Here is a 26,719-nt window from a genome sequence, read left to right on the forward strand (position 1 = left end):
AAGTCTTAAATAGGCCTACAAAATTATATTTCTACCAATAAAAAAAAAAAAAAAACAAACATACAGGTATACATAAAGTAAAAAAAGCTTCCACAACATGTTGTTAAATATATTACAGACCATTTAATGGCATTTCAGCAAAAATAAATAAACAGTAATACAATTCTGAAACCCAAAACAATTTGCAAAACAGAAAAAAATACAAAAATTCAAAAATACAAAATACAAAAATATCAAAGAATTGTTTTGACCAAATGAATGAATTGTATAAAATGACATCCCCCACAGGACATTTATAAAAAAATAACACAATTATACCTTTGGGTTGTTCCTATGAACTTCATTTTATACTTGGCTCTTGACTTGATGTATGCTAGTGTGGTAATATTTACACAGACATGATGTTGGAATTTTAGTTTGAAGGACACACTTCACAAAAAATATTCAATTTAAGATTAGATGTTTGATATATAGATGTTGCCCTTGTGACAACTTCCCCATGTGACAATTAGCCCCGATCTCTCCTATAATGTTTGTTGCTGATTTACTCATGGAAGTTATCATTTGTTATCAGTATAGCATACCACTTGCTGTAAATATATATCTGACACATGCTGTATGTCACTGATTCTTGAGATAAGGGACTAAACATGTTTTAAAAAATTTGTAAATTTTTTTATACTAAATAAATCTGAAATGGATATATCTGTAGGCAAGGTCTCAGCTAATGAACCATGTAAGGGAACAGGTTTTTATAAAAATGCTTTTTCTAAAAATTGACAATTATTCACTTCATTACATATATCTTACTGTAATTTCTGAAAACTCCATCAGACACACTAAAAGCATACTATTTTAATTTAATCAATCAAACAAGAGTGTAGTCAAACAAGTCTTTAATTATCTAATAATGGTGTTCAGTAAAGGACTTAAGTAATAAAATACATTCTATAACAAATATTTTCTGTTTTCACACTATTCTGAAAATTCTGATGGAGTTGACAAAACTGAATATTTTTCCATCTTAATCATGTGTTGTACACTTGAGACATTTAGTTTTTTTCCTCAGTTGATGCTGCCTCTATAACCTTAACTAAAATGCCAAAATTTGTCCCACAAGTCTTAATAGCAATATTAAAAATGGATGATGTTGTTGACATGTTGAAGCTGTGACCGCAGAGGCTTAAACATTGTTTGTTTGAAATATATAAAAATATAGAACTTACCACACAACACCTTGTGTCCTACTGTTGCATCCACCATGAGCAGGAAGTAGGAAAGGGGTACTCAGAGTTATAGCTGACCATGACATAGTCTGATTTATTCAGGATTATTAAAGTTGAGTTGAGACTACCGGTATGCGCTGTGGCGACTAGAAGCACGTGGAAGTACTGAAGAACTACACAGAAAAGATGCCTAAATCTGCAAAAGCAGGGCAAAATAACACAGAATCGTCGACCGATAAAGATAACAACAAACTTGCTGCTAAAGCTAACGCTCCATCACAGGTGGAAGAGGAGTTAACACCAACTTCTTTGAAAGACTTAATTACTTCCACCATCCACACGGAAGTCTCTACCTAAAGATCTGAATTTCTGACAGAACTTCGTTTAGCCATCTCTATGCTTCATACGACTCTCTCGATGCAAGATCAAAAGACCTGGGACATTGAAACTGCACTTAATGACTCGGACGGGCGGCTGACGGCTGTAGAGACGCTGTGCACTGTGTTGCGGGCTCAGAACGGCAGCTTGAAGCTCAAGGTTGATGATTTGAAAAATCGTTCGCAGAGACAGAACCTAAATTTGGAAAATCGTTCGCAGAGACAGAACCTAAGGATTATTGGTATACCAGAGGGATTGGAGAACCAAAGCCCTGTCACTTTTATGTCCTCCTTTTTCTTTGATTTGTTCGGTGACGATACCTTCACAAGACCAGTGAAGATTGACCGGGCTCATTGTGTTGGTCAAAAACGTCAACCAAATTCATATCCGAGGCATATGATGGTTCGCCTGCATCCCTACCAAACCAAGGAACTTATTCTGAAACTTAGTCGCGAGCGGGGCACTTGGGAGTTCAGAGGCGCTACAGTTCGTCTCTTCCCAGATCTCTCTGCAGAGGTGGTAAGATGCCGTGCCGAGTTTAAAGATGTGAAAACCTCTCTCCGCAACGCAGGCATCACATATGGTATGCTGCATCCTGCCAGACTCCGGGTTGATTTTCAAGGCCAGCGTCATGTTTTCCAATCTCCACAGGTAGCAAAGGATTTTTTCACAACATCCATTGCGCCTCCTATGAGTAAGGACTAATGGGCATAAATTCACTGGAACTTTAATGGACTTAGAGTGAGTCTGCTGCTCTGCTTATTCCTCTTAATATTTGAGTGATAATGTTATGGGTTGTACATCGTAGACTGCTGAAACACTATTCACTGATTCATCTTGTTCCCGTTCATGAAGCGCTGTCGAAAGGGCAGCTGAGTTAGTAAGTCAGCTTGCTACTTTTCTTTTTGTTACATTTCTTCAATGCCTAGCTGTAATTCTTTATGCAGTTAGGTTTGTTCTGAGTTTAAGATGCTGTGTCCGTTCTGGACAAAAAGGGGGTAATAGGGGTTAAGTGTGTGTTTGTTTGTTTTTGTGCGCTGTTTGATACTTTCTATTCAAGTTTTTGTTTTTCTCATGCTCTCATTTTAACACTTTCCGATTTCATTTTCAACACTGACAAGTCCATGTTTGCTCCCCGTACATAGGGGGAGGGGGGAGGCAGGGTTAAACTAATTTGTTGGAATGTTATATGCTTAAATAATAGAGTAAAGTGTGTCAGGATTTTCTAATTTAAATTATCTTAAAGCCAACATATGCTTTTTGCAAGAAACTCATCTTATAAACTCTAGTCATAAAAGTTAATTGAGGTCATGGGTGAGACAGGTGTTTCACTCAAGTTTTAATTGTAAAGCTAGAGGCCCAGCCATTTTGATCAATAAAGACACTTTGTTTAGTCCCTCCAATGTTATTGCAGACCCTAACGGCAGGTATGTAATTATCTTAGCACCCTTTATTTTAAACAAGTAGCTTTGGTTAGTGTCTGTGCACCTAACTGGGATGATCCAGGCTTTTTAAAGAAACTTTTTTTCTTTGCTTCCTGACCTTAATTGTTACCAGCTGATCAAGGGAGGTGACTTTAACTCTGTTTTGAACCTGGCTCTTGATAGGTCTTCTCCAAAATTTACTACACAGTCTCAGTCCTCTAAGGAAATTAATTATTTTTTGGACCTATATGGAGTGACTGACATTTGGCGCCTTTTGAACTTTGCTTTGAAAGCTTTTTCTTTTTTTTTTCTCCAGTCCATCATACCTATTCAAGCACAGATATTTTTTTGTTTTTTATAGATAGTAAACTTATTCTTTTAGTACAGTTTTCTTCCAACAATAGTATTGTTATTTCTGATCATGCCACATTAATTCTTGAGATGGCCTTCCCTGGTTGTCATACCCTTTCTCGTGTTTGGAGACTAGACCTGTTACTTTTATCAGATAATAATTTTGTTGAATTTGTCTCTGAAAGAATTTCCACTTTTATTGATATTAATTCTACAGAAGAGGTTTCTGCATCAACCCTTTGGAAAACGCTTAATGCGTATTTGCGGCGGGAAATAATTTCTCGTTCATCTTCTATTAGTAAGTTGCGAAATGAAAAGCTCTGTAAACTCTCTGAGCAGACTGGTAAACTGGACCAGAACTATTCAAATTGTCTGACTCCATCGTTATACAATGAAAGAGTTTTCTTGCAGGCAGAATATAATCTTCTCTCCACCAACCATGCAGAGAAGCTCTTGCTTAAATCAAGACACCATTTTTATGAGTTCAGGGATAAACTAGATAAACTTTTGCAAGCTATATCCCAGATGCAGAGTGGAAAATCCCCAGGTCCAGATGGATTCCCTGTAGAGTTCTTTAAAAAGTTTTCTTTTCAGGTCTCCCCACTGCTTGTTTCAGTTTTTGAAGAATCACTGAATAATGGTAGTCTTCCAACTATGCTGCGTCAGGCCTCAATCTCTCTTCTTTTAAAAAGTGATAAATGTCCTACAGACTGTGGGTCCTTTCGTCCAATTTCCCTCCTCAATGTAGATGTGAAGATTCTGGCTAAAGTCCTTTCTTTAAGGTTAGAAACTGTTATACAAGACATTATTCATTCAAACCAAACAGGCTTTGTAAAAATAGAATGTTTTTTTTTTTTAACCTCAGGAGGCTGATGAACATAATCTACACATTGTCTGATTTGAAAACCCCAGATGTCCTGATCTCACTTGATGCTGAAAATGCCTTTGACCGCATTGAGTGGGACTATTTATTCTATTTTTATAAATTTTTTTAAATTGGGTTCAGTGAAAAATTTGTGTTTTGGATATAACTTTTATATTCTTCTCCCTTGGCGTCTGTTAAAACAAATGACATAAACTCTGATTATTTCCCTCTTTATCGTGGCACCATTCAGGCCTGTCCCCCCTTTTGTTTGCCATAGCCATTGAGCCTCTTGCAATCTCTTTTCATACTAATTATAGGGTGAAGGGTATTTTTAGAGAAGGAATGGAACAGAAAATATCTCTTTACGCTGATGATATTGTGTTATTCATCATGGATCCGGTAGCCTGTCTTCCCCAGGTTTTAATTATTTTAGACCAATTCAGTGTTTTTTGAGATTACAAATTAACCTTGCATAAGAGTGAGTTTTTTCTCATTAATTCCACTGCTAGATCACTTCCGTTAACAACTTTCCCATTTAAACTAGCCTCAAGATGTTTTTGATGTCTTGGAGTTATTGTGACACGAAAACATATTAATATTTTCAAGCATAATTTTATTCCTCTTTTAGACAAAATTAAGCAAGAATTTACCAGGTGGACCTCACTCCCACTTTCACTTGCCGGTAGAATTAATGCCATAAAAATGAATGTCCTTCCCAAATTTCTATTTTTATTTCAAAATATTCCAGTATTTATACACAAAACATTCTTTAAGACTTTAGATCAACTGATATCTGATTTTATCTGGAATAAGGGCCCTGTTAGAGTTCAGAAAGTAATTCTTCAGCAACCTAAGAGTCTAGGCAATTTTGCACTCCCAAATATTTTAGTCTACTACTGGGTGGCCAATAATCATGGTATTTTAAATTGGAGCCAGTCACATTATGGATTCAGTCCATGGGTTCCTGCATGGGTTGACATGGAACGTGACTCTTGCAGGCGTGTCTCCCTGCATGCATTGGTATGTTCTCCTCTACCACTTACATTTTCTCACCATTCTTCTGACACTTTGGTATTACATTCTTTGAAAATCTGGTCACAATTTAGAAAGTGTTTTGGCTTTCAGGTGACATCAGGCATGTTTCTTATTTATAAAAATCCTTCCTTTTTACCCTCTATGACTGATGGAGCATTTGCCCGGTGGTTCAGAAATGGCATTATAATTATTAATGATCTTTATCATGACAATACATTTGCTACTTTTTCATATTTATCAGAAAAATACAACCTCAGTTCTTTCTGTATCTTCAGGCTCAGGAATTTGTAAAAAATAACGCTTAAGTTTCATTAAATTTCACTTAAGCATGAAATTGATAGGTTATTGGAAGTTAAAGTGTCCGTCAAAGGAGCTGTCTCCCATATTTATAACAGATTTATTTTTTGATCATAGCGTTTTCAGCGTCTGCGCCTCTTTCTAAAATAAAGAACAATTGGGAGTCAGATCTTAATTATATTTTTTCAGATGAGGAATGGTCAAAGGCTCTCTGACGTATACATTCCTCCTCTATTTGTGCCCGTCATTCATTAATACAGTTTAAGTTATTACACTGAATCTATTGGTCAAAGACAAAATTGATTAAATTAAACTCTGATCAAGATCCAACATGTGACAAATGCCATCAAGCTCCAGCCACTTTAATTCATACTTTTTGGCATTGCACCACACTGAACTCTTTTTGGGATGCTATTTTCAAGTCTTTTTCTGATATATTTAATATAACTATTGAACCTTGTACTTTAGTGGCATTATTTGGCCTTTCTCCCCAAAACATACCTTTGTCTTTGCTGCAATCAAACTATATGGCCTTCTGCTTGATAATTGCTAAAAGGCTTATCCTGCTGAACTGGAAAAAGCCTTCCCCACCCCACTATTCTCAATGGGTGCATGACTTGATGCAGTTCATTCAAAAATGCCTGGCAACACTAACATTTTTTTTTTAGCACCTGGGAACCATTTTTATCATATTTTAAAGCTGCACTATATTAGATTAATAAGATGTTTTGGTTAAAAATTAAGTACATAACCAATCAGTTTTCAAAACAATGTCCTTCCCTTACCCCGATTCATTTTGGTAAGCTTATAAAAATAATTTGTATTTTGAGCTGTTGGGTCGGATTTGGCGCAAAATCGCTGGCTTATGTTCTTTCTCTTTGCGTCATGACATTATGTCCGTAAACACAGAAATAAGTGCCGGCTGTCATATGCTCCGGATGAGGACGCTGTTCAGTTCAGTCAAACTCAATTCAGAACAGCATCACTGCAGGCTGAATGGATGTTTATCTGCTATCCGTTTGACAAAGTTGTTTACCTGCTATAATGCTTGGATACAGTATGTTGTCTGGTAGGGCTCATGCTTTTATGAATTGAACGTTATACGTTCCAGAAAGGAACACTTATGTGAGAATGCTGTTTGTAGACTACAGCTCAGCATTCAACACCATAGTGCCCTCCAAGCTTGATGTCAAACTCCGGGCACTGGACTTCCTGTCAAGCAGACGCCAGATGGTTAGAATGGGCAGCAACATCTCCTCATCACTGACCCTCAACACTGGAGCCCCGCAGGGCTGTGTTCTCAGCCCACTACTGTATTCCCTGTACACACAAGACTGTGTGGCAACACACAGCTCCAATGCCATCGTTAAGTTTGCTGATGATAAGACAGTGGTAGGTCTGATCACTGACAATGATGAAACGGCCTACAGAGAGGAGGTGCACACTCTGACACGCTGGTGTCAGGAGCACAACCTCTCCCTCAACGTCAGCAAGACAAAGGAGCTTGTGGTGGACTTCAGGAGAAAAGACAGAGAACACAGCCCCATCACCATCAATGGAGCACCAGTGGAGAGAGTCAGCAGCTTCAAGTTCCTGGGTGTCCACATCACTGAGGAACTCACATGGTCCGTCCACACTGAGGCCGTTGTGAAGAAGGCTCATCAGCGCCTCTTCTTCCTGAGACGGCTGAGGAAGTTTGGAATGAACCGCCACATCCTCACACGGTTCTACACCAGCACTGTAGAGAGCATCCTGACTGGCTGTATCTCCGCCTGGTACGGCAATAGCACCACCCACAATCGCAAAGCCCTGCAAAGGGTGGTGCGAGCTGCCAGACACATCATCGGAGGTGAGCTTCCCTCCCTCCAGGACATATATACCAGGCGGTGTGTGAGAAAAGCTCGGAGGATCATCAGAGACTCCAGCCACCCAAGCCACGGGCTGCTCTCACTACCATCAGGCAGACGGTATTGTACTGCACCAGCCGACTTCATGACAGCTTCTTCCCCCAAGCAATCAGACTTTTGAACTCTTGATCTCCCACGATCAATATACATCAGCACTGCACTTTATTAATCTTATTATCTCTCACCGGACTGACATAAATTATATTCTCTCTTAACACACTTGCAACTGACTGTCAACCGACAGCCTGAATGTCAATACAGTACAATACAACCTACTGTTTATTTTATATATACTATATATACTATTTTTATTGTATAATGTGTTCTATATTGTGTGTATGTGTATTCCATATCGTGTGTATTGTATACTGTACAATATTCTATATTGTGTGTATTGTATACTGTACATTGTATATTATTATTTGTATATTGTGTGTACATATTACTGTATTTTCATGTTTAATAAAGTATATTTTATCCCCATTATTGGTCATTTTATGTTTTTAGTTTAAAGTGTTATTAGGCCCACAGTTTCACTTGATTTCACTTGCTCTTTTTTTTATTTTTTATTTTAGTCACAATTTTAGTCTTTTGACGAAAATTTCCTTTAAAAATAGTCAATATTTCATCATGTTATATTCATTAATTTTAGTCAGTTTTACAGTGACAAAAATTACATAAAATTGTAATCAACTAATATCTTTTACTTGATGATGACGTGCAAAATGGCCAAAAAAGTGTCAAACTGCAACAGACCGAACTTTAATCAAAGATTCAAATATTTAGAAAAAAATGTATAAACATTTTCTAATGTAAACATGTATTAAACATACAGTATAAATGTATATACTGTCATTGTTATGAAAAACCTGAGCTCCTGAAATAATAATTAATATACTGAAGTATTAGCTACTTTTTAGAAGTTAGCCTGTACTCTGAATTCTTCATGTTTAAAGACTTATTAATTTTCCATGAAAGGATATTACACTGTATGTAGCGTGTTTCTTATGGAAACCGTGTATTCACAAGTTACACAATGCAAATTATGATTATTCTGACTAGTGCATCGTTTAGTTCAAGTTCACGTTCATTCGTTTCATTGTGCAGATGAAAGTTGTTCTATACATTTTGTGGATATATTTATGAATCGCATGCATAAATAGGATGCGTTTCAATGAGGTATTTACCCCGTTTTAAAGCGGTTCATTTTGCCGGTGTTAGCGTGTTCAACTCACGCAGCTCAAGCAGAAAAATGCCCAACACACTGGATTAATGGATTAAATGAATCCATATCTAATATCTCCTTCTATTTACCGATTCTCAAGATGTTTCTTCTTCTGTTTATATCTTGCACTGTTAATATCTTGCAGTATAATTTTTATCGTCATATTTTTGTTAACAGTATGCTTTAATAAAATCATTAAATTATCGTCATGATATGCGCCTTTTTCGTCTCTTCGTAATCGTTGGCGAAATCAAAAAACCCTTCGTCAACGAACGTTCTCGTCATTTATTTAGTTGACGAGTCTTACATTATCACGAGTTTCACCTCTTAAATTGATAAGTATAATACAATACAAACATTAATAGTCGATAAAACACTTGAATAAACATATTAAAATATACTTGTAAATGGTGGTGATTCAGGAGAGTCCCCTGTTCTCTATGTAAAAGCGCTTTGAGTGCAGTGTCGGAATATATAAATAAGAGTGTTGTTTATCTTCATCAAAGCATAAAATATTTCATATGTTTAAAATAGCACGTTATGACTCCGGTTCTGAATATCTTCCAGTCATGATCACACAGGCGATGTCCAGGTATCCTCAAATCATGAGTTTCATTCGCCAGAGGAGCAGTGTTGAAACACGACGGACGTGATGTATTCTTCCGCAAATTGTTTGCAATTTTAAATTTCAACCACAGAGGTCACTAGAGAGCACAAAGTTATGTAGTGCAGCTTTAAGGAACAGCTAAATTGAATATCCATATTTTATTTACCCATCCCTCCTTAATCACAGGAACCTTGGTGTCCCTTTCCTTCACCCCTGGCTTACTGATTAATGGCGAGCGCAAGAGAAACTTTGAATAGGGTATTGTATCTAAAAGGTGCTATTATTTAATTATTTGTATTTATTTATTTATTTATTTATTTTGATCACTGTTATTATCCTTGCATTTATTGTACTTTGTATTTGATCATTTGTGATACATTTTTTTTACTTTTTTTTTCTTTTTTTTTTTTGAAAAGCAACAATAAAAAGAGATTACGCAAAGTGAGGACACAACTTTGATAGGCAGATTTTTAAGGAAAATATAATTAAAATTTTGCTTCATGTTTTGTTTGATATCTTACAGATCTCTACCTTTGATTTGATCATTTTTAAACACTTTGTTTGGCAGTTTAACATTGTGACCTCTTGCTGGGGACAGGTTAAGTTACATGTGCTTCCAAATATTCAGCATGCATTTTAAAACATTATAATGAAATAATATAAAAGTATATTAATAAATACCCCGAGTATACACACTTCCTTTAGATGTAACTTTTTCAGTATTTTTATTATTATGAATTTCTTGATTTTTATCATAAAGAGGACTTTTGCATATAGGACAGGTTTTGTCCCTTATCTCAAGAATCAGTGATGCATGTTGTTTTCTTAAAATAATCCATACACAATCGTTTCTGGAGCAGTAATGACCAAATTATTTCAATTTCATTTCTAGCTTCTGGTGGTCTCATAACTCATGTTCATAGTGATAGATAAGGAAAAATATCACACGTAAATAAACTCTCTAGTATTTTGAAACTCAAGAAAGACTACAGAATATTAATGTCTTAAAGGTTTTGCAATATATATTTTTTTTATTTAAATGAAATATCTGTAGTAATGTACTGAAACCTACACAGATGCAGAACAGACAGTTATATAACACCGAGACAGAGACTCGCAGCGCTCACTCATGTCCTTTTCTGACATTTACACAACAAAGGTCACATATGAAATTCAAACAGATATCTACTAATCGTTCATGAATACAAAGAAGAGTTTGTCAGAATCATATATGATGTTAAGAGAGTTACACAAACTCATCGGCAACCTCTCTCTCAGCTGTTGCGTGTCTGACACGATGACATATTAAATAGCTTCTCAAGCAGACAGGCAGTTAAAATGAAAGGACTCTTCAAATCCTTCAAAGCAGTGTGAAACTGAACTGAAAATCTCAGTATTACTGCTGAGGTTGGAGGGTGATATGTTTTGTCATTTACAGACATTGATAGATTTGCTCAAGATTATGCTGTCTATGCATTTACTGTTTAATCCATTTCAAAACATTCAACAATTTTACAGGATTTCAGCATCCTATTCTTATTCTAATATACTTTACAAATATCGATAACACGGCATCATGCTACTTCCAACTTATAAGAAAATACAATTTCTTTAAAATGTAGTCATCTTTATGGAAAGAGTACAAAACTAAACATCATTATTATCTGAAGAAAATGTAAGTGCTGCTTGAATATACAAAAGTCTGATGTTGTGGGTGGTTGCCATGGTGTTACTACATGCAATATTGCATGTATGTCTATTTAGCAGAGACAGGCCACTTCTATTAAAATGAATGGGAGAAATTGGAATGCCTAACGGCAGTCAACGGTCAGTGGATGTAGAAAGGAAGTCCCGCCTTACAGGTAAAAGAGCAATTCACCTTTTAGATACAGACATTGCCTGTCAATCAACTTAACACACATGGAGTAGGTGCAACCCTATTTAGGAGTAACCCTGCACTCTTTTGAAGACTCTACCCCATTTGGAGATCTCTGGCCTGCAACTATAGCTACTTGAAAATTTAGAAAAGGATATAGTATATTTAAACTTTATTTTTTAGTTTTTATAATGTTACTTGTTTAGCAATTAGCCGCTAAATTAGTTGGTTCCTTATTGTGTTTATTGTGTTTATTCTTTGGATTTACCCTTTCAGACTGTAATGTTTCTTGTATTTTGCCCTCATCTTGTTCACAATCGAGTCCTGTTTCCCATGCTCCTTTACAAATATGATTCGTTATTTGTGAATTATTATGTATTACAGAAGCCCTCACGTGTGACATATCTAGTTTCGGTGTGAAGTCCTTTCAAATTTTTCATGCTTAACTTTAAGTTGTGTCCCAAACAACACACTAAACACTATGCACTTATAAAATACACTATGCAAATGCAACGATACTACTATCTATGGCAAGCCACGTGCGCTGAGTGCATGAAGTGTCCAACATTCCATGTTGAAAAAAATTGGACAACATCAGCTTGAATTTGTGAAGTTCATGCAGTACTATGGGCTGATTTGCCAATTCACCTGAAGTTGATCAATCAGGAAGTGGCAAAAATTCTGTTAATAATTTCTACAGGCTGTTTAACTCATTTATACACATTCTGTATAGTCCAGCAAACTAGAGCAAATCTTGTTTACAGGTGTGCTGTTAGAATCAACTTAACACTGGCACTAGTTTGTTTCTAGTAATTGTTTATACAGTAGTATAATGTCATTAGTAGAATGACTATGACTGGGATGCTTGTCAAAGGAAAGAACAACCAACACAAAGACAACAGTAACTCATCATTTGGTCTTGGGAGAAGTTCAAATTGAGATCTCTTACTTTTGATTGAACAGTTTGGTACACTAAAACAAAAAACATGAACATTTTATCAGGCAGGGGATTTCTTTTTCCCAGTGTGTTTTGCATTGTTAAAATGAAGTGTTATTTACGTCCCGTCGCATTTTCAGTGGATGGTAGGGGCCTCCCCCAACCCTGGCAGTGGTTCTCCCACTCCAGGCGGTCGGCCAGGAGCCCCTCCCCACTCGTGGTCAGCGGTGCTCTCTTGACCCCGCCACGTTTTAGCGGCATGGAAAGGAAGAGGCGAGAACCAGACGAAGCATCGAAGTAATATTTAATTAAACAAAAACACACAAACATAAACACATACAGTGCAGCTGCCTGTAGTTCTCTCTCTCTCGAACTACCACCTCTGGTCACCTTTATCCCTCTCGGGCTTGATCAGCCTGATTAGGGGCCGGGTGTGCAGCATCACGGCCTGGCCCCACCCTCTGCCCTGCCACACATAGTTACTAAACTACACTATATGCAGTGCTTCCAACCAGCATGTACAGTATTTAGCATGCTAACATTCACTTTCACTAATTATAAAACGAATAGTGATGGATGCTGATTGGTGAACAGCTGTGCTTTATTCATTATAAAAACAGCTTTGACCTCTTTGAGGAACTTCAATCTGGATCACTCCACAGCACCCATAGCTGACAGTTATTCTTGTTGCCTAGCAATGTTCTGTTTACTATTTACTGCCAGGGATCATATTTTCTTGCATAAGGATGGCATTTACTGATTTTACTTACGAAATATTACGTTTTAATTAATATTTGTGTCCATAACATTTTAATTATGTGGTGACCATTTAATAAAAGCAATAAGGCACTCAAGGCTGTGATATATTGTGAATATAGTCATGACAGAAGGGGTTACTCCACATTGCATGCTTAACAACGCCCTTCAGCCATGACTATATTTACAATATAGCATGGCCTCTCATGCCTTATTGCTTAATTAGTACATAAAGAAAAGAGATTTATTTAAGTTACATTGGCAAGTCTAATTTTGATGGGTTTACACAATCCAACTAGCTTCTTTCTACAAAAAGTGTTTGTGTTGACATTATATAGTAATTTTAAGTTAAGAAAACTCATTTCAAACACATGGAACTGTCCACGATTGAATGAAGTTCAGCCAAAGAGATATGTTTTGAGTGTATTATGCCAAATCTGAAAGTTTGAGAAATGTTAATATCTCCTTTGAAACTCTAGAGACACATGCAAGATCACTGAGCTGTGCATCCCAAACTGCACACTTCTGCACTATTCTATGCCATTTTGTAGTGTAAGTAGTGCGAGTAGTACGTTTAGAAAATGCAACAAAAAGAAGTATACTTTAAGTATCCGGATGATGCACTTTTTCAACCGTCAAAATGGAGTGTGGAATTTCGGACACTTCATGCACTCAGCGTATGTGGCTTACCATAGATAGTGGAAGGGGTGGAGTTACCTGGCTGTGCTGCTGGTCTGACAAAACAATTGTAAATAATGAAGAATGCAGCAGCTGGTGAAACTTCAGTAGATACAACACCTTACAAATGTGAGTTGAATGCTTTACCATCACCCCAAGTTGTGTGAATATGTACGTTGTTTAAGATACAAGTGTTGAACTGAGGTTGGCTAACGTGCTAAAGCTAGCGGCAACACATCACGTGCGTTTGAAATGTCACTTCCATCAGCTGTTAAACGGCAAATGCTTCCGGGTAGTAAAAAACTGGTAATTGTTCCATTTGGGACGATATTACACTTTGTTAATTCATACACTACATGGCTGAGTGCATAGTGTATAGTGTGTCATTTGGGACACAGCTGGGGTCTTTTTCATAGGTGACAAATCTGAGCTGTAGGAGACTTAAGTTAAAGTCTCAATTTGTTCTCACTTGATCCCACTGCTGTCATTGAGAAACAATTGAGATGTTACAAGAGAGAGTATTACCATTTATAATAAGAATGTAAAAAAAAAAAAAAAAAAAAATGTGGTGTACATGTTTTTGTGTTAGTAGAGTATCAAGACAAGGTTAAATCGACATGCCATATGTTACGTGTAAACCATGAATTAATAAAACAAAACAAAAAACTCCTACTTCTACTACAGCTATTTAGTAGAACAAGGGAAGCACCTATAGATAACATGAGTAGAGCCTTTTCATTTCTAACATTTTGATTATTAGAACCAAAGATCACCGAAGGAAATGAGATTACCATTAAAGTTAAACATATCAGTGATCAAATTATACAACAACACAGTCACTAAAGTTCATTGCGCTCAGAACTAATGAATCTGTTTGAGGATCTCAGTAACCCTCTGTTTCACAGGTCAGCCATACCAAGTAAAAAACAGTTTTACACCACATTAGGTTGACCACAGTGGCAGTATTCCTTTGTCAGTTGAACTGGTTAAACGAAAGCTTTTAATTCACACATTTGACAAAGCAGTGGAGTTTTGCCATCTTATAATTCGTGAGATTGTAGGAGACTGTAATTACAGTACATGATCTGGTAATGTTTGGGAGTTGCCACCCCATTCATTTCCTCTCTAGATGGACTGCATCTTTTGTTCAAGCTCTGAGCCTTCTTCAACTGTTGACTTCCTGTTTCCTGTAAGTGACACAGCCAGACCGTGAAGCCCTAAAAATATAATTGAGTAGTTTCCCTGCACACTATGCTGTCATCAGTGTTGAAATATCAGCTGTTTGTTCTTTCAGTAAAACATAATTAAAAACACTTTGGCGTGAAGGTCAAAAATTTAAATAATCAATGGTCCATTATGTATATATAAAACAAAGAAAAACATGACTCTAGAACTTTACTCTCAATATATAGTAAAAGTGGCTGCCAGTTGAAATGTGTTTTCTGGAGTGATGAAACACACTTCAATGCCTGGCAGTATGCCCACAAATCTGTCTTTTGAACAAAACCAAACTAAATATATAGTATCTGATGGAAGGTGATACTGGATTTAGACTGTTGTTGAAGCATACAATGATGGTTCAAACAATTCTATACTGTTTAGCAGAAGTTTTGGGAACACCCTTTCCTGTTTCAGTATGACAGTGAGCACACAGAGAGAGATCCATACAGACATGGTTAGCTCACATGGATGTGGAAGAACTTAAATAACCCACAGATGTCTGACCTAAACTCACTCAAAGACCTTTGGGACATATCAGCAGAGGGGGAGACATTAAAATGTTCACATTCGCGTTATGTATATGTACACATTTTACTTGTGCTGTCAGTCTAACAGGTTAGGGCTTGAGCTAGAAACACAAATGTTGTATGCTTAACTTCAGGAAGAAAATAACTTCTTGCCCTATTGGGCTCTTAAAGGAATAGATCTCCCAAAAATGACAATTCTGTCATCATTTAATCACCCCTATATCATTCCAAACCTGTATGACTTCTCTTCTACTTTGGATCACAAAAGGAGATGTTTAGATGTAAGAACACAAGCAGTGGTAGCTGGAGTTAAAAGTGTCAATAGGTAAATATCTGATTATGAAAGCTGAAATAAATCTGTTATGTCAGACTGCCAGTAACTGCGTGTGTCTACAAGCCGCGATCACTCTGCACTTAAGAGTGGTACTTTTACACTTCATATCCAATCGTGTACATTAGCTTTTCAATTACTGGCCGTTTATTGTGAAGTCATGTCCATTTGAGAGCTCAACCAATCATCATATAGAGAAGCCGGCAGTAGCGTGTACAGACCTCAGCAGGGGCAGAAGTATAACAAAAGGCAACTAAAATATTTGAATGAATACTACTTACACATCCATAATTAATTTGTTTACTTTGACAGTAAGCAAGCATTTTTCATTTATTATTTCAATTTTCTCTCTAATTTATTCCATTCTTTTCTACAGCACTTATAACATCTCTGTTCTATCTTTCAACTCTATGTTTTGTAGACATGGTCCATAGTAACACCATGTTTTTTTACATGTACCATAGTACAACCATGGTATTCTTTAAAGTATTTTGGAGTACCATAAAAACATGGGAAATGAATATGGTAATCATCCAGTACCACTATTGTAAGGCTACAGTACTTTTTGCTAGAGTTCTTATCTTGTCTCTGATGCACCAAAAAGTGTTTTTTAGTCTTATGGACTACTTTTTTGGATAGTTTTTATGGTATTTATATGGTTCTTGTTGAGATGTTTTCTCTCCTGTTTAGAGCTTGACAGCATCAGGTTACTGTATGATTTTATTGTAAAAAAGAGCAATGCAAACATTCAGTTAAACATCTCCTTTTGTGTTCCACTGAATAAAGAAAGTCATTCGGGTTTGGAGAGACATGTGAGCGAATAAATGATGACTTAATGTTCATTTTTGGGTATTATTTAAGGAAAACCTTGTTGCTTCACCAGGACAGAGAGTGCAATGAAAGTGCTTTAAGTCACATAGGCATACATTTTATGAAGTGTGTCTGAGGAAGCAACAAAGGACAGGACAAAATGTCGATGCTCAGAGGCAAACAATGATGCTTCCTGTATGAGGACTTGAACAGCAAGTTCTCAGTACTTCTCAAATTCATGTCACTCTCATAAGTAATATGTGAACAAACAATCAATCTATACTAGATCTATAATAATAGAGTAATAATAGAGTATAGGCTGCTGTTACTACCGGAGTTTATAATAAAAGCAGCTGAATATTTTCTCAAATCACTGAGTAAAGTTTTATTGCACAGAGATTGCTCATTCATATTTCAGGAAACTCATTTAAGTATCATCTCTTGATATCTTAGATGTTTCTCCTAACATTCCTCACAATGGCACAAATGAGACATACAATAAAATGAATGTGAATAGCATAGCTCAGATCATCTGATCATTTGCTAAAGAATTTGAGAAAAGTTGTATTGAGATCATGCATGAGATAACTGCAAAGAAAAATCTGAGAAGCAGGGCACTTCAGCAAAAATCTCTGCTCCCCTTTTAGTCTCATATGTGATTTTTCTTTACAGTAGTTTACAAAAGTACACACAAAAAACATCATTACTGTAATGTCATATTGAAAGGTCGTGTCTCAGATGCTAACAGCATTTGCATTATTCAATTGGCCTATGAAGTATCTGTTTGAGACTGTGAAAACTTTGCTGTTCTCCTTCTCTGTGCCTCGCGAACACTGTTATGCAAATGGCCAATCCTTCAAGTGACCATGGCAACACATTTTTCTGATACAGAATCTTCTGATTCTGAAATGAGCTGTCATGTAGCACACTGTTGGACTGCACTGTCTCTATGAACAATACAGCTTTTAAACAGTGATCAAAGGAATAAACAGCAAACTCTTTTCCAACTCATCACCATTACAGCATGAATAAAACATTACTCAGCCAATGTAGGTCAAGGAATATTTCCAACTCCTCAAACAGAACCATGCTTCAGCGTAGAAAATCTGCTGGTGCACTCTCTCGTAAACATAATCTGTGCTAATTGCACTGCGGTTTATCATGAATTATGCAAGCAAGCAAGCATATTTTCCGAATTTACTTTCATAATATAAAATCATTCTGAAAGAGAATGCAAATTTATTAAGCACCTGCCATTGCAATATAAACTTTTTACAAATTTTTTTTATTAATTGTCTGTTTGTATCAAGTTTTTTCAAATCAAGGCTTTGATTTGCCACAATCTTCTACATCGCAGCTGTGGCAGTGTTAACTACAACACAAATAGGGCTGCAGAATTAATCGAACTAAAATTGTGAAGCGGAGCATATTTTTTCAGAACCCATGTTAACAGGTTAGAGTACACACATCGGAAGCAAGAAGCAGAAGCAGCGAGGCAGCGGGTGTTTTAGGCTCATCGTCCTCCCCTTTCCACTGAATGATGATGTTTGAAATGAGCAGAGCTTACTGTGTTGGCTGTCACTAGAGTTGGGGAGTAACGGACTACATGTAACAGGATTATTTATTTAAAATACAAAATATTAGTAACTATATTGTACTAAAGTTACATTTTAAATCACTGGTAATCAGAATACAGTTACATTCAAAAAGTATTTTGTTTACTGAAGAGATTACTGTGCATCTTATTGTGATTTGTTTAATGTAGTATTTAGTCTGTTCAGTTTATTCAAATATTTGTCCGTATACTGTAAATGATGCGATCAGAAGAAGATGTGGTTGTGCACACTCTGTGGGGTTTTGAGGCAAGTTTGGAGCAGCAGAAATAGTTTACCTTGTGTAAATTGTCATGTGAACATTTAGCTTTATGCTAAGCTAAAATGCTATTTCTAGTCCTTTTGCATGCACCTGTTACCAGGCACGATTATATTTTTTCTATCAAGAAAATCCACGTTAGATCATCATTTTTTCTTAAGACATTTCTTAAGATATTAGGGCAATGATGTACTGCATAAATCTTACTCCTGATGATAATTTTTGTATTGAATTTTTGTATTGTTTCTGAAAATCCTTATTTTCCCTAATTTTCTCAAAGCATTGATTATTTATCCTGGCGATCTAAATACATCGATCTTGAAATATAATTTTTGAATCGAGAATCGTTAGTGTTGGTCAATAATCAATTTAAAATGCTAAAAATCTGAGGAATCTCGATTTGACAAAACACTGTACAATATTTTATAATTTATACATTTAATAAAGTTTTAATAAGTAACAAACGTGTTTTAATGGAGACATGTGCGGCGTCGTTCTCTAGGCGCTCGCCCTCATAGGTCTCTCCCCTCACAGGCTTGTGCTTTACTCTTCTGTCGCCCTTCATGCGATCCTGCTTTCAGATCCGTCCGTAAGAAGCTTACAAGCACCTCGTGTCTGATCTCTCCTCAGCATGGCAACTGAGAATCACATAAGCAATTGACAGCTCACGCTCTACCCTTACAAAAAATCTAAACTTGCCGCAAACTTGATGCAAATTTGCCTCTTGTTATTTTCACATGCAAATGAGCTTTTGATTTGCTGCAAATGTTTGCCAGACGTTTGCAGCTCTTCGCCGGTAGTGGTGAACCTCCAGCAAACCTTTGGCAACAATGGACAATTTGCCACAAGTTTGCCGCAAAGCACATTTGCATGTGAAAATTATCAGTGGCGAATCTGCGGAAAGTTTGTGGCAAATTTGCCATGATCTCTCGATTTTCGTAAGGGAAAGCATTGTATTGGCTCATTGGCAACTCACTGGCTGTGTCTGAAAACTGGAAAATGCTGCCTATGGAGACTGTATACAGAGGTAGGATGAAAATAATGTGCTTTTCAAAATGTACTGAGACCAGTTTCATTAAGAGTACAATTCATCCAAAAATGCTGTTGGTTAAGCCATTAACTGATAAGGCAGCAAGTCAGCTGCCTATATGATTTTGCGTGGCCACTACTCAAATAGAATGCTGTCACTGCGGTGAAATTGTGGAATTTTTATAGAAAAATATGGAATACTTTTGTAGTTATGCTTGGCTCTAAAATATTCTTGCCTAAGCCACATTAGGAGGAGTATTTTAAGAATCCTGTAAATGCATAAAAATTAAAAAAAAAAATTCAGAAACGAATCATTAATCAAATTTTATTGTGAATTGAATCGATTCACTTTCAACCCATAGATTCACACCCCTAATATTTAGGATTTTTTTCAAAGGATGTATTTGTCTTACTGCACTGGCAGAATTGTTTTACTTGTTATTAACTTATTTATAGTCAAAACTAGTAAAAAAAAAAAAAAAAAAATCTGCCAGTGCTGAAGAAGTAATCCAATGTATTTAGATTATGTTACTGATCTTGAGTAAATTACATTTTTCAGCAGGTATTCTGTAATCTGTAGTGGAATACATTTTGGGGGGGGGGGGGGGGGATTTTAACCCCTTTTCTTCTCTATTTGGCATGCCCTATTCCCAATGCGCTCTGTTTCCTCGTGGTGGCACAGTGACTCGCCTCAATCCGGGTGGTGGAGGACGAATCTCATTTGCCTCTGCTTCTGAGACAGTCAGCCCGTGCATCTTATCACGTTTTTTGCTGAGCGCGTTACCGAAGAGAACTAACTTGTGTGGAGGCTCATGCTATTCACCACGGCATTCACACACAACCCACCACGCACCCCACCGAGAATGAGAACCACCTTATAGCGACCACGAGGTAGGTAACCCACATGACACTACCCACCTTAACAACCAGGCCAACTGGTTGCTTAGGAAGCCTGGCTGGAGTCACTCAGCACTCCCTGGATTCGAACTTGCGACTCCAGGGGTGGTAGTCAGCGTCTTTGCTTGCTGAGCTTCCCAGGCCCGTAGTGAAATACATTTTTAAAAGTAACCCTCCCAACCCTGGCTGTCACTACAAGATAGAATTCTACAAGACTACATTTGATTACACCAGCATCATGTAAATAAGATTTCATGACAATCAAATTTGTAATACTTATTAATAGCTCACTCCTGATAACAATTTTATAACTTTATTTTCTGTATATAGCGTAACAGTTTCTGCAGCAGAAATGCTGCATAGTGTAAAAGCACACGTGTTGCTTGCAGCCAAAGTTGTCTGATGTACTCACTGTTAGTGAGTGTGTGATATTTAAAGCGCTCCAGATTCACTTTAATTTCACTTTTGCGTAATTCCAGGAGGAGATGTTAAAATAAAGAGCACATTATACAGATGCTGTGAACTCTTAAGGTCTTCCTGCAGTTTTCTGCCAAAACAAAAGCTTGATGCTTTAGAAGTACTGCATAGCAATGAATGACCTGTGCAGTTCAGATTTATTACAGGAATATATTGATATTTTATAATAATAATAATTAATATAAAGTTAAAATATATACGTTGTATAAAGTTTTTATATAAGTTGACTGGGTTTCAAAAAATATTGATGAATGGTGGGCTGAGACACCATCACAAAATGGATAAAAAAAATGTACACAGTGAACAGGTACAATGTGAATATGAAGATTTCTCTCTCTCTCTCTCTCTCTCTCTCTCTCTCTCTCACACACACACACACAAACACACGGTTTTATTTGTCTGTTTGTTTTTGTCTGAAGTGAAAAAGGTCTGAGTTCCCTTAAACAATATGAGAGTTCTGGCAAACTTGCTGCAAACATGGCAGAAACTTCCCACTTCCCATTATTTTCACATGCAAATGAGCTTTACAGCAAACTCTTCATTGTCGCCAAAGGTTTGCTGCAGGTTCACTACTTCCGGTGAAGAGCTGCAAGCTTCTGGCAAACATTTGCGATGAACTGCAAGCTCATTTACATCAGCAAGCTCATTTCCCAAAAGTGGGAAATTTGCTGCAATTTTTTGTAAGGGGTTTGGTTCTTTTAAAAAAGATGGCAGTAGAACATGGGCGAAATATTATAAAATTTAGGTCAAAAGGAATCACTTACTAGTTTTTTGTTTATTATAGTGCAGTTCAAATTGTAATTCAAAACGCGGATGCCCTGAAGCCTCAAGAGTGTCAAAGCCGTATCCATGCATTTTGTGAAAGTGCATGGTGCCAGTGCAAGTCCAAATGGAAGGACACAAAATTGATACGCTTTTCCCCGAAAGCGAATCTGAAAAAGCACCTGTGCTTTGGCGCAATCTGAATATAGAAATAAGCGCCCTTCAAATCTATTGTCACAAACCAGTCCCCCGGCTGCGCTTGTGACATTATTTGCTTCTGGGTCAGCATTCGGAATTTACATTTCATTAGTTTGGAATTCAAACGTCTCAAATCCAGAATGGGACACAAGCAGCCATCTTTTTTCAGGACCAGAAAATAATGGCTGTAAAAAACACTCTCTCTGAGAAGGAGGTATCTCCTCTATTGTCCTTTTTTCTAAGAGAGAATTAATTTCCCAAATTAAAAACGGGGCTTCTCAAACAGAATTTATTTATGTAACCACGCTTTATCGTTCTAAGTACCCAGTTCGAAATGCTCTTCAGCTGCTGCCAAGCTGACAGATGGGCAGACAGAGGGATTAATGCATGGCTTTTGCCTGCAGTGCGACCTGTAACCACTAGATGGCTTACTTTTGGCGAATGCCCCCGAACCAGTGGCACAGCAGAGGGAAGCCTTCGCTCCTCTATACTACTGAGGCTGTTTGAAGGGAATTTGATCATGTTTTTGCTTTTATTGTACTCAGGCATAAAAGATGAGAAAAGATTCATGCCTTTTCAGCAAGGACACTGACAGAATAAAATGTTTATATGGGAAAACTGGTTCGCCACTATGGCCCCAGCGTTCTTTATGGGGGGACAACGTGTGGTGCTTTTGTTCACTGTGTGTCTTGTGTACACTTGTGTATGATGAACACTGAATTCTGTTATGCATGTCTCGAGACCCTTAGTCATGGAGACAGAGGCTGAATTCAGAATGTGAGTTTTTAATGTTCGCTCCCCAGCACAAACTGCGGGGGGAAACTGAACTATATTCTGTCTGTCGGGTGTTCGAAGCATGAACAACGGCGAACTCAACCCGGGCAAACCGGAACAACACGGATATGTTTGTATGGTCTGGTTTCGTTCATCAAATGGGGGCTCACCCTTCGTTTCACTGCAAGTCCGTCAGGCTCACTTCTGGTGTGCTGCCGGCCATTTAAAAGGGGCCGGTCCAACATCCAGATGCCTATGTGGACACGCCCATGATGGCGGGAATGAACGAGGACACCAATCCTTCTGAGTGGGTGCAAAACTCGTGTCTGGCACCTTATGTGGCTCTTTGGTGGGATGTTGCGAAGATACCAAATGTGAACGCACCAGAGCTGCGGCGGGCTTTTCTCTCTCTCTACGAGGAAGCATCTGCTCAAACGCAGCAGTGTGCTGTTTCACAGCATGGAATTTTTCCACCACCTACTGGACTGCATCACCGAACAGTCTGGATTGTGACAAAGAGGTGTTCATTAGAAAGGCTTGTCCTTATCACGAATATCTGTGAGCATAAGCCACAGATGGCATTCTGCTGCTACAAGGCCCGCCATATTCCAACCAACAGCACAAGCAATATGTTTGATAGCATTTAGCTCCAAATCAGAAGCTCACCGCAGTTCTTTGATGGCCTCAGCATCCAGTCCAGCTCCCTCATCTAAATCCCTCATAAAATGGGCCTGGTAGGCTTGCAAAACCACCAGTGTGTGCAAAGCCGAAACCGCCTGGCCTGAAGCCTGGTAGGCCTTGCTCAACAAGGACGATGTAACTTTGCACAGCTTCGAGGGAAGAGTAGGCCTCAATTACCACGTGGTCGCCAAAGAAGGAGAGAGATGGGCAGCCAGCGTCTCTTCCATCGCCGAGATCAAACTATATCCGTGGTTGGAAGCTCGACACACATTAGAAAATTCAGAGGCTGATTGATTCGTAATTCTGGCTGAATAAGGTTGATCTCAGGACTTTGAAATCTCACAGTGGAGGTCTGGGGAAAAAGGGAGCGGCCTACGAGGTGTTGCTGCGTGCTGGCCCACTAAAAAACAGTCGTCTAAGATCGATTTACGATCCTCCGACTGCGCTTCATCCGGCTAGTCCAGGTGCAATTTTTCCACTACACGTGTAATAACCTCCAGCAATTCCACATAAGCTGCTGAAGGTCTGGAAATCCGACCGCTAGGAGGCAAGGCTTCAGATCCTCAGAATCTGATGCCGCCATAGATATGGCGTCCTCATCCTCAGCGCCGAAGGAAACCACAGTGCGGGCCTCAGAGCTAGGATGCAAATGCCCACGTGTAAACTCCACGGGAGAACGTCTAGCCGAATCTGGGGAGAGTGACAGGGAGGACCGTAGGTCGGCCTGCTGCTCAACTCCCATCTCCTCAGCATCCGCGCCGGCCTCCCACGAGTCAAACGGCCGCATGGTGTTGGCAGACACGCAGTCTGCACCAGCATGTGGCTTGACTGAATTTCCAAATGAGGCGAGCTTTTCACGGAGCATCCTGACATTCGTTAAATCACACTGTGGGCAATCTGAACCCTCCAATGTGGCCTCCACGTGGTGAAAATCCAGACAGGCAATACACATGTTGTGGGAAACTTCACCGACAATAAACCACGTGCAGAGAGGTAAGCACTTCCTAAATTCCATCCTGTGTTCAAAAGTGAGAATATTAATGATCCTCGCTTCGACATGAGTCATTGGTACAACACGGGCCAGTAGAGATTGTGCACTGAAGAACAGAAAATCTGACTCGATGGCGCAAAACGAGCACCTTTATGGAGCCTGTGACTCCATAGCTCCCTAGGGGCATCGTTTAAGTGACATCAGCCAATAAATTGGCATGATTGCATAAGGGCTTCAGACCACGTGACACTCAGGGCATGTCCCAATGCAACTATGCACCTTGAGTTCCTATGAAAGGGAAAAGCGGATTGTATTAAAACTTGTAAGTGTAAATGTAAGCTAATAGACCTGCTGCCATCTAGTGTAGTGTGTCATTATAATAATCAAACAACCATAACAAGAAAATGAGAAAACCACTCACTGCACTTGACTGGGCAACTTAAGTGGCTTTAAAAAGTATTAATGTATTATAATTTTGGTATTGTGATAATGTATAGCCTTTATTGTACATGGTAGATCTTGCTGAAATAACATGATGAAATAGCAGATCTCATTCCACAGAAGTGTGAGCACCCCAGCTGTAAATAATGGCGATGGAGGCTTTCCTTTATTTGATTACTGTACATAATATGCATAACTACCCTATGACAATAGCCTCCTCCCTTACCCAGTGCAGTTTACATTTCAAGTTCAAGGAAATCTACTGTTAAAAAGAAAAATTTTTGCATGATGTTTCCAAAGTCAATGAGTAATCGTGTTAAATAATCGTGATCTCAATATTGACCAAAATAATCGTGATTATGATTTTTGCTATAATTGAGCAGCCCTAGCTTACATCATTCTTGCATGAGTAATTTTGTTAGACTTGCGAAGTTGAAATCCTTTTGGGGGTATAAATATAGAAATATGCTCTGGATTTCACCAGCATTGAGCAAAGAGGCCACTGCGCACCACAGTTAATCTCCACTGATTCCCAGCATGCTCTGCTTGCTTTGATGACTCATCTATGAAGATGTAACCATTACATAATGTGAGTGAGGGAACCAAATTCATTCTGAAGGGGAGATTTCACTCCCCTACCTCATAGCAATCCTCTCATATATAAGATCAAGCTGACACGAGAGCTAGAGTCTCTCATGTCGAGTTCATCACTAAACTCATCAGCAGTTTATTTAGAGGTTCAAAGCTTCTCTCAGGCCTCTGGCTCACTCATTTACACATCTACCAGAATGAGAGATGTTAGGACTAGCCACTAATCCAGAGTGCAGTACAGTCTCTCTGCAGGAACACATCTTATCCATTCATACCACATCACACACATTGCCATTCTGATGATACCTACACTGCAGTGTCGTGTCGAGCCTCATGCTAGAGTCCCTCAAATTTAAAGGAGCACTCAGTCATTTTTTCCTCATTAAAACAGTATTACTCCTATAGAAATGAATAGTAATTTTGAAACATATGTATAAAATCAAGAGCACTCACATAAGATTGATTCCTGATTGATTCCACTGTGTAAGTTCCCCCCCATGGGGGCTGCCATGTTAGGATCACATGACCAGGGGGGGGGGGGTGTTTTGTTTTTTACTTTTACTCATGGAATAATCACAACTGACTGTGAATAGTGAATTTCTATGATGACATCAGTAACTTAAAACTATTGTTTGAATAATGCTGCATCCACGCCACTAGGAGTCTTTACAAAAGAAAACAGCCTCCAGCCATTAACAGTGTTAGTTATTTCCGCAGATGAACATTATCAGGTGACTACAGTGTCATGTGAGGACAGCAGCTGCAGCACTCACCATGTTGACATGCAGTGGCCCTGATCCTGGTCTGAACAGCTTCTGGCGGTTGGATCTTGTGCTGCTGTTCCTCATGCCGAGAACACCTGACTGAATTTTTGACTTCACTGCACAACAAAAGGAATGCTGAAATGATTTTCAAGTTTTTCAAAAAAATAAAGCAAATATAAATACAATAAAATACTTGCCAAAGAAACTAATAATGGAGCACAGGAAACTGTAATCATGACTATAAGAGAAATATATAAAAAAAAATTTGGCAAAGTTTTTGTGTTATTGTTATCCCTTGCTTAACATATTTTAAATATTTCAATTAAGCTGTGCTTTATTGTGAATATAATCAAGGCTGAAGGGTTTTGTTAGGCTCGACGCGAAGCAGAGTATATGTAACCCCTTCAGCCGTGACTATATTCACAATATGGCACAGCCCTGATTGCCTTATTGCTTATTTAAACTGGTTACCACATAATACAAATATTAAGGACACAAATGTTTCTTTAAAAGTATTTTTTGAAGTAAAATCTAGAGCTGTCCAAATTAGCATGTTAACGCATACGATTAAAATGTTTAATTTTTCTTTAATGCGATTAACGCATTTAGCAATTTTGACATTAGATTCTGACATTTTATTCAGCTCCATGTTCTAAACAATTTTTTTTGCAAATTTGCCGCTCGTTATTTTCACATGCAAATGAGTTTTTGATTCGCTGCAAATGTTTGCCAGAAGTTTGCAGCTCTTCTCAGGTAATAAATGCAGTTTCATGTTCTCTGTAGCAAAGTAG

The 26,719-nt window shown here is 38.0% G+C and overlaps 1 protein-coding gene across 1 annotated transcript in view; it reads right to left on the minus strand.

Moving 5' to 3' along the window:
* The window catches only part of LOC127413425 (spermatogenesis-associated protein 13-like), a 92,814-nt gene that overhangs the window by 61,119 nt on the left and 4,976 nt on the right, over window positions 1-26,719 (minus strand). Inside the window, 1 exon segment of the mRNA XM_051650572.1 lies at window positions 25,938-26,044. Coding sequence (XP_051506532.1) covers window positions 25,938-26,044 — 107 coding nt within the window.

This window comes from Myxocyprinus asiaticus, chromosome 22 (assembly GCF_019703515.2).
Source record: "Myxocyprinus asiaticus isolate MX2 ecotype Aquarium Trade chromosome 22, UBuf_Myxa_2, whole genome shotgun sequence".
Lineage (NCBI taxonomy): Eukaryota > Metazoa > Chordata > Actinopteri > Cypriniformes > Catostomidae > Myxocyprinus > Myxocyprinus asiaticus.